The sequence below is a fragment of the Lontra canadensis genome, unplaced genomic scaffold, assembly GCF_010015895.1.
Source record: "Lontra canadensis isolate GAN:19392208 unplaced genomic scaffold, GSC_riverotter_1.0 scaffold4, whole genome shotgun sequence".
NCBI lineage: Eukaryota > Metazoa > Chordata > Mammalia > Carnivora > Mustelidae > Lontra > Lontra canadensis.
The window spans coordinates 20,502,297-20,516,707 of record NW_022630998.1 but is presented as its reverse complement, the minus strand read 5'-3'; the positions used below and the strand labels follow the sequence as shown (position 1 = coordinate 20,516,707).

The following is a 14,411-nucleotide window of genomic DNA, read 5'->3' as shown; positions in this document are numbered from 1 at the left end:
GCTGGCGGTGAGTTTGTGGCGGGCTACAGGCTCTGGCAGTCCCGGGGCGAAGGGCTCACTCCTTTGTCTGGTCCAGCCTCACCTCCCGGCAGGCCACTTCCTACCTTGCCGCGATGCTTCTCCCCGCGCACAGTCAGCAAGCATTTAGCCTGACATGCCACGTGATAAGCAGTGCCGCAACAGTAAATGGACTCGGTGGTAGGGAAAGAAAGATCCTGGCTCGGAGCTCACGGCCTCAGGGGTCCACAAACCCTACCGGGAGAACAGCCTTCCGATTTCCTGACTAGAACAGGCCGCTGCCAGCCAGGAAATATCCCCGCTTAATTTTGCTTACTGGTGATCACTGATCTTTGTCATGTTAAGGGCTTTTAAGAAGTGGACTGGTCTATCAGGTTGGCAATCTCTCCCAGCCGTGACTGTTCTCAGAACTCTGGTAGCGCCACTTTCCTAAAAATCTGAGGGTAATCCTCCTGCAACATCTGTTCCTCAGTAATCACCATGGTTACTTAAGCCCATCTGGGTGGCCATGTAGCCAAGCCAATGAAGGTCATGATTTCACAACGGTGGTCTTTCTCTTAGCCAAGGCCAGGAGCTCCTGAGTTCCCCACATAGAAACCCTAAACGAATTATGAGGGACCATTAGCAAATGGGAATAGGTTGTGTTACTTGCTAAACAATTATATACTGAGCTCTAGTGCCTCAGGGACAGGACCATTTCTCCTAACAGCAAATCCCTCACACCCTCTCAGGCGATCATTGAATGCACTATTACATCACCTGTTTATTGACTGGTTGATTAGCTCTAGGAAAGTCAGGAAACAAAATTTACTTGAGGTAACTTTCAGGTAAATGGTAGCCGAAAGAACATTTATGTAACTGAGTTGTAAAATGCTGTGGTAGGATTTAATTCACTCCTCGTAAATTTATCGTTTTTAAGGCCTACCCCAATGAGATAAAACACTATAGCTTCCGATTACTCACACTTTAGAATTTTTAGTATTCTGAAAAATTACATTGGTGCATTTGCAGCTAAAAACATGATTCTAATTCACATTAGACGTCACGCTCTAATTCAGGTACAAATGCTCAAATTAAAAACCTGATGAAGTTAGTACACTTGTATTGTTCCAAGTCCACAGCTGAGATACCCGCTCTTTACATTTTTGCTCAAACGGCCAGAAACATGCAAGGTCAGAGGCTTAACCCAGCAGAGACGCATACAAGCATGACATTGGCCCTAACCAGTGCCCATGCATTAATGCATTTTCTTGGGTTAATCGAGCTGCGCCCTAATATGGTTCAATATTCTTCTCAAGTTTTCTCATTATGGAAGAAATCTACAGCTTCACCTGACAAGTATGACGTCTGTAGGAGAAGTACCTCTCTCTCCAGAAAATTCATCATTTCACAAACAGCAGATCTTAACATCAGCTTAACAGTCACAAACACACAATTCCCAAACTCCAGGTCTAGTCTATACAATTCAGAACTGAACTGACTTTATGAGCCGTGTTATTGTTTAAACCATATAAATAAAACCTACATTGTTTCGGTGAGGCTTCTGCTATACAAATGCAGAACAGCCGGGGCTGAATAGATTCTATTAATAATGCAATATTGAGTTTGGTATTGACTTTAAGAAGTATTATCACCTCCTTGACTAACCCTTAGCTGCCAGCAGACGCTGCCTCAGGCCAGTACCCACCTAATTGCTCGGTAAAAAGGCCGTTTCCCTACCTCATTGAGCCGCATGATGTGATAAATTTGCCGCAGGTACTCGCTGCCACCTGGCTTGTGGCAGATATCCAGGACCATCATGTTTATTTTCTGCTCAGTCGGTTCAAGAGCACTATCTCCTTCTTCTAAGGCTGTGCTTTTCTCTATTGTCATAAACGCACTAAGTACAAAGAAAGCATAGAAGTATCAGTGGTGAATAATTGTAAAGAAGGAAAATAATCAAAGAGATTGAGCGCGGAGAGTCGATGTAAATCTCATATTCAAAGCACCATAAAGACCGCTCAAATAGGTAAGCTTTCCCAAACCGCCCCTGAGCAGAGAAACGGAGCCACAGAACTAAGCACCTGAAAGCATTTTAAAAAATTGAATCGTTTCTTTAAAACAGTTCTTTATTGCATTTGTACTCCTATCTATAAAACATTTTCCCATTACTGCAATTGTTGAAATTGCTATAATCATGGGATGAAAACAAAACATTTCTTTTTAAGAACATGTAAGAAATAATTTGTATTTTCTCTTTGAGGATAAAAAGTATCTTTGATGCCTGAAAGAGCTTTGGTATTCTGTCTTTTGTAGATTCCTCTTTACACCTGTCTTTGGAACACATTAAAGACTAATTAAAGTGTCAAAAGGGGGAGCCTGTTATGCTAAATAAAGGCTGGGCGCTCACTGGCAGCATGCTTACCACTGGATATTTTAAATTGGCCTTTTGACACTTGTTGCCTTTTAAAAATATATGGCCTCTGCCCCCCCCACCTCCGTTTTCTTCTTGGTAAGGATACCTGGCAAAAGCGACTACCCTGATTATTCTTCAGGAAAAGGGTCTATCATGGCCACCCTGGAATATGCAACTTGTATTTGTGAAACATTTCTTGTTATTGATTTTAAACATTATTCAATAGTAACGTTGAATGACATAAATTTAAAAAAAAAAAGCCTCCAAATATACCAGTAAAAAGAAATCATGATATTCAACGTACATGATATATATCCCATACCACTTTTCTTATTACATTGCTATTAGGATCATGTTAGGCTTTGCAATCTAAGTATTCTTAAGAAAATGCCTGGTTTTCCACTGTTCCGCAGACTAAATGAAATTTACTGTGGTATAATCAGCTATATACTGTAGTTCATTACTGAGATTTTGCCATGATTATAAAATTAGTTCTGCTAAGAGTAAGTGCTGCTGACCTGAAGACTGAACCAAATGATACCCAGCTGCTGGACATTAACTTTTATATTGCTTCCACATGTAGCTTCAAAACATCTTTCTTTAAAAAAAAAAACACAAAACTTTACAACTGTGTAAAGCTTGCAAAAAATACAGTGAATCCTACTCTTAGACGTATTCGTTAGCTACAGTAAATCTTCAAACAAACAAAAGAGACCTTGTTGCAATAAAAGAAGTTTGTAAATATCTTTTTGAAGCTGCATACAGGTTGCAAGCAAAATTTGTCAGGTTTTGTACAGGCTGACATTGAAAAAGTTGAGGCCCTCTGACGAAAGAGTGTCTCAGTGTCAGCCCCTGAATTGTATCCTTTCCTGTCCATCACTGTGCAGGTGAAGCAAATGATTGGATTCAGTCAATGCCATGATTAATGAGTTCCTCTCTGGATTTGGGACTGCCTATCAATCATGTCATTAGGGAGAATGTGCCCTGAAAGAGGCAGACCTTAGCCAAGGAATAACTGTATTAATCTTAATCTGTATATGCACCCAGCCAGCCAAGTCAGGGTCACCATGATGAAAAACAATAATCTTCAACTCGACAAATTACTTTGCAAAGACAGACATTTCTTTACTTTTGGGGCTGTGTGTTCTCCAGAATCTAAGCTGACTGTTTACAGCTTGAGTGTTACTACAAAGTGAAGGTTATTTTAATGAATAGTAATGCTTTCAGGCAGTACGCAAGACAAGCAGCGCTTACAGCTGCCTGCCACCTTCCCACTACAGGTCTTTTCACAATTTCCACAAAATCAAAGTTAAATCTGAATGCTAGTGAAATCTACCTAAAGGACATTGTGTAGTTCCAAGATAATCATCAGGGGGAATTAAAATTTTGATTACCCTAACAGAACTATTTCAGTTTAAATGGTTACATTCCCAAACTTAAAACAATTATGGTAAAGCCAAGGCAGCCCATCACCTATACACAGACATCGGGGTTTAAAATACATTTTCCTTTATGGCATAGATCTAGAAACTAAATGATCATCGATTCGTGAGAACTACGCAGAGGGAGAAGTTCACTTGTATAATAGATAATCAATCTGAAATCAGAATCAAGAAGTACATTCCTACAGTGCCCATTAAATCCTGGAAGAGATGACTTAATGTGAGTTAATAAGTCAAATCTACCGTTTCAGATACATGTAAGAAATAACTTTAAATCTGAACTCTTATATATTGATATTCGAGAAACTGAGAAAGACATAGCATTGTGCTAATTACATACTCGTACACATTCAGGAACTTTGAGGACTGTAAACCATTTTTTTTTTATCAATATGTAAAACATTTTTAAAAGATCAGCAATTCTTCATTTTGGATGCATATTGCAGCAGATAATTAATCAGTCAAATATAGCTAGACAAATCCCTATATAGGAGGTATCAGATGTGTTCGTGCTGTTTATAAAGAATTTAAATAAACTTTAAAGGAAAAATTTTATTAATTTTATTAAAATTTTATTAATGGAGTCCCGTATGTGGCCCCAGGTGTATTCCTGAGACATGACTTTACACTGATCTTATTGATAGAGGGACCCCTAAATCAAAAGTATCATAAATTTAACTTTATAATCCACTATTTTTATTCTCCCCCCCTTCTTTTTGTAACCAACGCTGAGGATATGACATCTGGCCTTAATCTTTCATTCATTGGTTTCAATAGCCGTCAATTGGTATTGAATACAAATATAAAGATTAAGAAGGCTGATTTTAGCATTACTAATAAGCATTTGCCTGACTGCTGTTGTTACTCCTACCCACAGGACACCCCAGAAGTAAATTTCTACAAGTCCCTATGACAAGACCAGGAAAATCACCATTACTGAGAGTCTTCCATTTGGATTAATATGAAGTCTTACTGATTAACACAACCCAGTAACGAATATTCGTTACCACAATACCAGTGAGTGCAATGTATTTTAACAAGAGTTTATAAATAACAAATGCTTACTAGTTCTAAGCTTGATGCTAAAAACTTTATGTTTAGTTTTTCAAAACCACTCCCACCAGCTTGGTACCACCGCTGAAAATGAGGTTTTGAGAGATTCCATAATTTGCCCAAGATGGCCTACTCACAAGGGATTCATTTTTGGCCATCTGATTCCACAGCCTGAGCTCTTTGTCACTACCACATACTAAGGAAAGTAACAACTTTTAGTCGTTTCAGGCAGAGAGTTAAAATAGTATCTGCTAGGGACATGAGGAGATTTTAAAAGAATGGGGGACAGTGTGTGTGTGTGTGTGTGTGTGTGTGTGTGGTCTGAGAAAGGGCTGGCTTAGTGATCTGTAGGCCATTATGAACTGTAATTCCTTTATCAATATCATGCAGTTCAAAAGTGAAGACTAATTTTAAGACAGGAATACTCTATGTACATATTTAAATTCATCAGGGACCCTTAAAAATCTTAGCAATACCACAAATCACTTAGTTCTTGGTGACAAACCTATGAGAAGGCTGACATTTTCATACAGAAACAGCTGGGTGTGTTTATAGCTCGAGTGTGATATGCCCCAGTTGCCCTCTGGGATTCTTACATTACCAGATGAAAAATGTGTACCTTTTTGACAATCAGGTACACAGAAAGCAATAAAAAGCCTTTTATATCCATTAATTCCTTCTTAATTTAATCTCCATGGCCAATCCATTTACAAAATGCTCCAGGCTATCCACGAGATACCTGTTTGTGCACTGAAAAGGAATGAAACCAAATTCTCTCGGGTTTAACTACCACCCTTTTTATCAGAAACCTTAAGATGGTGACTAAACAGGTATAATGTTCCAGCATGTCAATGGGGTTCAAATTTTAATAAAACAAGGAATGTCTGATAATCCTGTTTTTAATGGGATATTTATCTTTTTCTGTATTCGTCAAAGTTCCCATGAAGTTACTAAAATAACCTCTGTTGCCTATCTCCCAGTCTTTTGTTGTTGTTTATTGGTGATTTTGTTATTGTGAATGTTATCTGATGAAATTCAGTGAGAGAAAAACATCACCTTACCATTCAGTGCTCAGTTTCCTTGCTTTCACCAATTGGCTCTCAAGCCAGTTGGGTTTTTCCTGCTCGATGCTCTGTATGACCTTCTGGGTCATGTGATTAGGGCCACTTGTCTGCTTTCCCATGATGCTTTCCAAACACACACAGATTAAACCAAGTTTCTCTTTACTCCCTCTGTCAAGGGAGGCACCTGTTAAAAGTTCCACAGTGTTTCCATCCTCAAATATCCGACATATAATTACAATCAAGTTCCAGACAAGAAGGCTAGCTTTCTTCAATTCAACAAAGTTTTTTGACATTTTTCTCTCAGACAGAAAAAAGAAGTATTTAATTGGGGGAGGCAAACATGCAATCACCGTAGGTAACTTGCTGATTACAAAAGATACTGCCTGAGCAGCAAGACTTGTGAAGCCTGGGGAAGAAAGGAAAGAAAAGGTATGATTAATATTAGCATTTGCATTCCGTTACTGTGTTGTTTTGAGTGTTGCGTGGGGATGTCTAATTTTTGTGGAGAAAATTGTCGAGAAGAGCAAGTGCTTGACATATTCCGACAGAACTCCACTGGGGTCCCCTCCGGGGCTGCCTAAAATTCCTCAAATCTCAAAGTCACTTTTTTTTCCCCCTTTCTCAAGAATGAAGATTAGAACGTTTAAAATTATTATACTTTTATCTACTAAGACTGCAGGTTTAAAGGGCTCAGGTGTCCTCTTAATTAACAAATGTAAAGGCACTCCTGTTGGACCTCTTTGTGGCCTTTGGTACTTTCTTAAGCCTCCTTCTCCCTTGGAATCCATAACAGAATCATTCTAGATCTTGCTGTCCCTGGCTCCCCTTCTTCTACTTTTTAGCCCAAATGTCACCTCCTCAGATACCTTCACTCACCACCCCATCCAAAGCATCCTCCCATGCTCTTCCCATGCCAGGTCCCACTTCCTCTCTGTTATCTACTTTGTCACCTAATAATTACCTTCTTAATTGTTAATGATCTGTCACCCTCCACTAGAACATAAGCTCCATGAAGACGCTATTGTATCCCTAACATTTAGTACCTCATATATCAGCAGTTCAATAAAGATTTGGTGAATGAATAAGCCAACAAACTGTTTCCCATGCTAGTTCTAGTTTATACTTACACCTCTTAAATGTAGGTATTGTTAAGAAGTCCTTGCCTTTTGAATGATGATTTCACACACTCTCCCTTGCCTGGTGTCATTTCTCTGAAGTATGTACTGATGCTCCCTCTCTACATCAGGGTGTCTCAACTTTGGCACTAATGACATTTTGGCCTGGATAATTCTTTGTTTGGAGGAGCTATCCTATGCACTACAAGATGGTTTAGCAGCATCTCTGGCCTACACCCACTAGATGCCAAATAACATTCTCCTCAGTGTGACCACCAAGAATGTCTCCAAGCATTGTCAAATGTCCCCTGGGAGCAAAATCTTTCCTGGTGGAGAACCACTCTTCTAGATGAGTCTTAGAATCTTCAGTCTTGGCCTTTCTCCAGGGTAACAATCCTACAACTACAGCTTCCTGCTGGACATTTCAGTTCTCTGTTCTAGTAATCATTAACTCATTATAATTAAGATCAAATTAATTGTTTTCCTCCCAAACTAACTTGGCCTTGCTGACCCTCCCTTCCCCCTCTCTGTCTCCCCATCCCTTCAATTCTTCCTTCTTTTAAAATCTTTAAAGTAGTCTTATTGATCTTTCATTCCAGAAACCACATTGATAAATCCTCCTACCCCTTCATCTCTGATACACAGTTTCACCTCACTGTGAAACATGGCTACTGACCTATGGAAAACCGTCCTTACAAAAGGTACCTGGACTGCTGCAGTACTCTCCTAACTCATCTCCCTGTTCTGGACCATGCCCAGCCTCTCTCTTGTGTCATGAAGCCAAATTAACATACCATAAAGTGTGTTATCTAATTTCTCAGCCATGGTTGTTTGAGCTGCTCCCACTGTTAGGAGATCAGTCTCTGGAGTGTTGCTGTCAAAACATTCCACAGTCCAGCCTCAGCCAGTTTCTGTAAACCTTATCTTTATTTTTATCCTCACTGCTTTTAGGCTTCTGAATATCTCATTACTCTCACATGGAATGCCCTCTCTCTCCATGGGTCACCCATTTTTTTCAACTCTTGGTTCAAAGCCCTCTCCTCCTACGAATTTATTCAAATGTACTATCTGCATGACCACTTTGGTAATTAGGTCTGTAATATGCCATGCTGTCACCTTTTGCATTATCATCTATTATTATGTTATTTATGTCTTCATGAGTTGTCTTTACAAACAGACAAAAAGCTCCTCAAGAGCATGGAAAACAACCTCATCGGTCTTTATCCCACAAAGCCAGGCGCAGTGTTTTAATCCACTATATACATTACAGCATTTGAAAAATTAAACCGAGTGACAAGCCAAAAGAAGGTAGCTTCGAGTTCTTCAGTAAAACATTCTTTACTGCTTTTGCTAAACAAAAATACTAAAACAATGTGAAAAATTTTTCAAGATATTTGTGACATTTAAAGAAGTCACTCTGCTCTAAAAAATTACAAAGCTCTCGGAAAACATGTCTTGTCTGGTGACTCCACAGAAATTCATGACAACTTAAGAATCATGTTAAAAATGAACTGGAACCGTCTTCATAAGTCTGTTAAAGTGGGCCCAACATATATTTGAAAGATCTCATAAGATTATTGTGTTCAGTAAAATAATAAATTTGAGAACGCCTAATTCAGTACTTGGTAACGAATAGTTCCCTGAAAAATGTTTTCTTTTTATCCAAATGAGTATGCTTAGATGAAGCTTGAAATAGAGATAAAGCAAATTAAGAAACTCCTTTGTGACCACTCTTCCCTGTGTTCTTAAATGATTTTAAATGTTTGTTGTTCTTCACGTGTTTGTGTCATTTACTCCCTATTCTACTCTCAGGTGTTTGACTTAAAAGATTTTATCTTGTGTTCTGTTTATTCAAAAGAGGGTTTAACTGCAGATACCAAGGAAACATTTGACAATCTAAGAAGATATCAGGTAAAGATTACCAATTCTCTTCACACCTACACTTCTACTGATATTTTAGAAAATCTGAGGACTCCAGATACTCAGATCCCCATACCTTATTAAAGCTTACGGCAAATTCCAATCAGAACCTTTAGACTAATGACAAATGAATAAACCCAAATCATAGAGACTCTGTGGGAGTCTGTGATGATGTTAACAATACTCCAGGAAGGGATCTTTTAAGAATGTCACGCATTAATTCTTCTGTCCTTATTTAAATATTCTGGCTTCTATCTAAGCCATATATATGTTACATGTTAGAAGGGCCAATTTCAGAGCTGACAAATTGTGAAAAAATGTATGTCTTAGGATGGATGCAATGTGATATGAATATTTATGTATTTATCATTTCTTTCTTCCTAGACACGAACCACTGGTTGTTAATAATATATTTTGTGATTATAAAACATGCTGAAAGGAAATTTACAATGAATGAAGTAAAGACAAAATAATATCTTAAAGTCATTTTTAAAATGTTATTTATTAATGGTATAAGACGTCCATAATAATTTCTTGACTGAGGATAATGTCATTTAATATGCTTTATTTTTTCTTAAATCTGGGCTTAACATTTTGATACAGTGATTCAAAGGGCAGGTTCTAAGTCTGGTTTGTTTCACTACTTGATTTTACTGGCTCTCTTAGGTGAAAAAGCTACTACATGAACCTACGTAGATCCACACTGGAACAAGTGTATCAATAACTGTGCTTGTGAAATCATGGCACTTGCTTTTCAGTCTCAATCATCAAATAGGCAAAAGCTGCTGTTGACATTTGACTGCTAAATATTCATTAATCATAATGTCAATGGTTATTCTTGAAAACAAATAGAAAAATATTTCATTTTTGTATTTTCAAGAAACACATTCAGGAATCACTGAAACTCTTATTTGGAATATTTTCAGTTATGTTAGAAAATTCTATTTCTAGGTTCTGAAGTGTGTAGATAGGATATTTTTATTGGTGATACTGGTTTTTATAAAAATATTTCTGGTTTTTATAAAATGAACTATCTTAATAACTTCTGATACCATTTTGTATATTTCTGCCATCAGTTTCTCTCCCAACAATCTGCATGCAAATGATATCATGAATACATTTTTTTTCTCTTTCCTCTCCAGAATCTACTCATTTAAAACAATTACTCCAACAGTTCCCCCATAAAGCATTCTTTTCATTTATTTATTTATTTTTAAAAGATTTTATTTATTTATTTGACAGAGAGAGATCACAAGTAGGCAGAGAGGCAGGCAGAGAGAGAGAGGGAAGCAGGCTCCCTGCTGAGAAGAGAACCCTATGCGGGCCTCGATCCCAGGACCCTGGGATCATGACCTGGGCAGAAGGCAGAGGCTTTAACCCCCTGAGCCACCCAGGCGCCAAATAATCGGGGCACCTGGTTGGCTCAGTCGGTTCAGCAACGGCCTCCGGGTCAGGTCATGATTTCAGGGTCCTGGGATCAAGCCCCACATCAGGCTCCCTGTTTGATGGGAGTCAGCTTCTCCCTCTGCCTGCTGTTCCCCTGCTTATGCGCTCTCTCTCTCTCTTTATTTATTTATTTAAATAAATAAAATCTTTAAAAGAAATTGCTGTCAATGAAACAAAACAACTACTTTGGGTATATCTGTTCTTTGAAACATAAGGGAACAAATACCTAAGCTGAGCTGTAGCAAAAGCATCTGAACTTTCATTCAACTCTTTGGTAAATCTCTTACATTGTATGATTTACTGTCATATTTATTTCCTTAAATCTTCACTATTTTCTATGTAACAGTATTTACTGACAAAGTAATACAAAAATGCATTTCTGTTTGTTACCATAGTGTTTTCCGTGTTCTCTCATTTTCACCGTTTCAGGAAGGACAAATATTCCCTTAAGCTAGTGACTATTTGTCTTTTAATAAGTTAGAATCTTAAAAAAAAAAAAAAAACCACCACCAACAAAAAAATGACTCTAATCATTTATCGTTACTTAGACAAATACTGTAAAGTACTCCATTAACTATCACTTGACTTAAAACATCCTTGAAAACAATTACAGAAGTTTGTCTTCATGTTTTGGATGCTTAGTTTTGAAATCTTTTGCTAATCAAGATGATTTCCAACCACCTTTAGCTAGTATCTCAAGGCACTATACGTACCTAAGAGGGATTCATGTTTAACAATAATGTATGGGAAGTCATATTTCAAATGGTTTTCCCATATACTTCCTTTTCTAAAGTCTTTTTTTTTAACCAAATCTGATCAGATTATCATCATTTTTTTAATATTTTATTTATTTATTTGACAGAGATAGATCACAAGTAGGCAGAGAGGCAGGCAGAGAGAGAGAGGGAGAAGCAGGCTCCCTGCTGAGCAGAGAGCCCGATGCGGGGCTCGATCCCAGGACCCTGAGATCATGACCCAAGCCGAAGGCAGAGGCTTAACCCTCTGAGCCACCCAGGTGCCCCAGATCATCATCATTTTTACCTTATAAATACAGACAAAGAAAATAATGGAGGAAAGTGACTGCATAAACCATTTTGCATACTCCAGGTGGATATGACAATAGGAGAATACCATGGTTCTCCATCTCTCTACTCTCTGTTAGACTGACAGTGTTCAACCTTTATCACCACCATCGTATGCAAAACAGATAATATTTATAGGTCAGACATTAAGTCCCTTACTTGTTCAATTGATATTTACTAAGTGAGTTACCACTATATGCCAAGCATTTCAGTTGAGGTTAACTATAAACTATAAAGTAGATACCTCCTCTTGGTGCTCAAAGACTAGTAACTGGTTCTAAATGGGTGCAAACATCCCCGGGGATGTACAAGACAATTCTTTGATATATGAGAAGAAAGGAAGAAATGAAACTTTACTAAAATTTCATATGAAGATTGTCACTGTAACTCTCCCTTGGTCTGTGAGGCCATTATGGGGAGGTGATGGCCAAGGAAGCCTACTCTTCCATTAGCATATGCACTTTTTTTGAACCTGAGGTTCTTTGAAAAATTACCGAAGAATTCTAGAACACCTATACAAAGCAAAATTTTTCATGAATAGAATGACTTGAAACCCACAAACAAAATAGTGCTACTCATACAACAAAAGTTAGCTATAGATTATGCCTCCTGAATTGCTCAAAATCTATGACATATCTAAAAGCTAGAATGGAGGAGAGATGGCAACAACTCAGACAAGGAAGAACTTAAGTAATGAAAAGCTGACATTTTCCAATTTCAATTAAATGGCTTTACTAGATTCAAAGGCAGTTTAATAGGGCTTGGACAGAATTAAAGTATTACTGTGAAAGGTCACAGATAGATAACTGATTTGAGTTGGTAATATAAGGTTGCTGGATAAAAGCCACATTAGTTAGGATCTCCATGGAGAAGAATGAAAGACTAGTCCCTTCAATTGACTTTAGTAGGTTCAGTTAGAATATTTTACCATTGAGTTTCCTTAAATTAATGAAAAATATTCTTCTTTAAAGATAAATACAAAGGAAAAAGTATTATTTAAAAAATCCTAAAGAAGATTCATTAACATGGTTACATAATACACATTCAAAGGAATCTTAACACAGAACCACATAGGTACAAAGAAACCATGTGAGAGGAGAGGACTTAATAAAATAAATGAGGGGCACTTGGGTGGTTTGGTCCATTGAGCATCTGACTCTTGGTTTCAGATCAGGCCATGATCTCAGGGATCTGAGATGGAGCCCCAGGTCCCGCTCAGCAGGGAGTCTCCTTGAGGATTCTCTCCCTATGCCCCACCTCCCCACTCTAAAATAAATAAATTAAATCTTTTTTTTTTTTTTTAAGATTTTATTTATTTATTTGACAGAGAGTGAGAGAGCAGAGCAGGAGAGGGAGAGGGAGAGGGAGGAGCAGGCTCACACATGAGCAGGGAGCCCAGTTAGGGACTGGATCCCAGGTCCTGGGATCATCACCTGAGCTGAAGGCAGACACTTAAGTGACTGAGCCACCCAGTGTCCCAATAAATAAATCTTTAAAAAAAGAAAAGAAAAGAAATGAGAAATGTGAACTGCTGGTTCTAAAATATACTTAGAGGCATAGGCCCTAATAGGAACAATGCACTGGATTCAGAACCATAGATACCGGGGGAAAATACTCTGTCAAAACATTTAGTTACTAAATGGGGTATTATTTTTTACCTAAACGCTACACCAGTAGGTCTGTTAACAAGAGAAAAGAAAGTAGTAATTGGTGGCTGCAGTGGAAAAAACTTCGAGGAAAAATATTACACTGAACATCAGAGCAATATTCTTGAAAGTATAAATTTTAGATTACTTAGTAGATTTAAGGTTACTCACAATCATTGAATAATCCATGAATACAAATATTATCACAACATATCACAGAAAATTCTGATTTGGTAGTTAAATAAAGATGATAACCATTTGAGTCATTTTCATTTCTAGTTTCCTTGGTCATAAGGCTCACAGTAAAAAAAAAAAAGAAAGAAAGAAAGAAAATTTATAGGTCCCAAATATATAGATACAGTGGAAAAGGGACTAATACAGCTTACAAATCTTAAATTTTTTAGAATCTTACTTGAGACAATATCCTGGAAAATTGTTTCCTCACAGATATGTTTAAAAAAGAAAGAAAGAAAGAAAGACAGAAAGACAGAAAGACAAGAAAGACAGAAAGACAGAAAGACAGAAAGACAGAAAGAAAGAAAGATACCTTTGCTTGATTCCTTCCTTTTAGTTTCTTGTGGAATATAATTCCATTCCTTGGGAATGCTCTCACGCAAACAATCAGGAACTCTGTGCTTGTTGAAGTTGGTCTCACAGTTCCTCCCAGAGCTCATCACAAATATTATCTGCTGTACAATGTCCTTGACAGCATCGGTCAGTGCCAATCTCAAGCATCGGATGATCTCTAGCTCGGACTCCATGCACGCTGAGACTTTAAAATCAGACAGCATATTACAGTTAGCAGAACCTGGCAATATTTTGTGTGTTATTCAACTGGGAATTCAGTTTCTCAGTAATCTAATTTAAAGCTATAGAAAAGGAGAGCTTCTTTTAACCTTGAAATCAAATAATTAATAAGCAGTCCATAAATGTTTGGGAAAAAAAGTTTCTTCTTAGTAATAAAGAATACAGCAATTAAAATAACAGTGAATAACAATATCTGCTTGTGGTTTGGAACTCTAATGGTAGGAATATAAATGGTATGACCTTCTTAGATGACAACTTGGCAACAACATCAACACTAACATTTTACTTACTTGCTAACCCACTTAATTCTGTCTCTAGGACTTCACCCTAAGAAATTAATTATAATCATGTAAAAGATATAAAGGAAAATTGAAAATAATCTGAATGTCCAATAATTGGTTATTTGTTTAAATACCTACACAT

At 37.6% G+C, this 14,411-nt stretch overlaps 1 protein-coding gene across 1 annotated transcript in view; it reads right to left on the bottom strand.

The window, feature by feature from the left end:
- KIAA0825 (KIAA0825 ortholog) overlaps nucleotides 1-14,411 on the bottom strand; it is a 362,939-nt gene that overhangs the window by 197,680 nt on the left and 150,848 nt on the right. The window contains exons 15-17 of the mRNA XM_032846384.1: nucleotides 13,729-13,953; nucleotides 5,970-6,378; nucleotides 1,738-1,897 (exon numbers count right to left, since the gene is read on the bottom strand). Of these exons, the coding sequence (XP_032702275.1) occupies nucleotides 1,738-1,897; nucleotides 5,970-6,378; nucleotides 13,729-13,953 (794 nt within the window). The remainder of the gene's footprint in view (nucleotides 1-1,737; nucleotides 1,898-5,969; nucleotides 6,379-13,728; nucleotides 13,954-14,411) is intronic.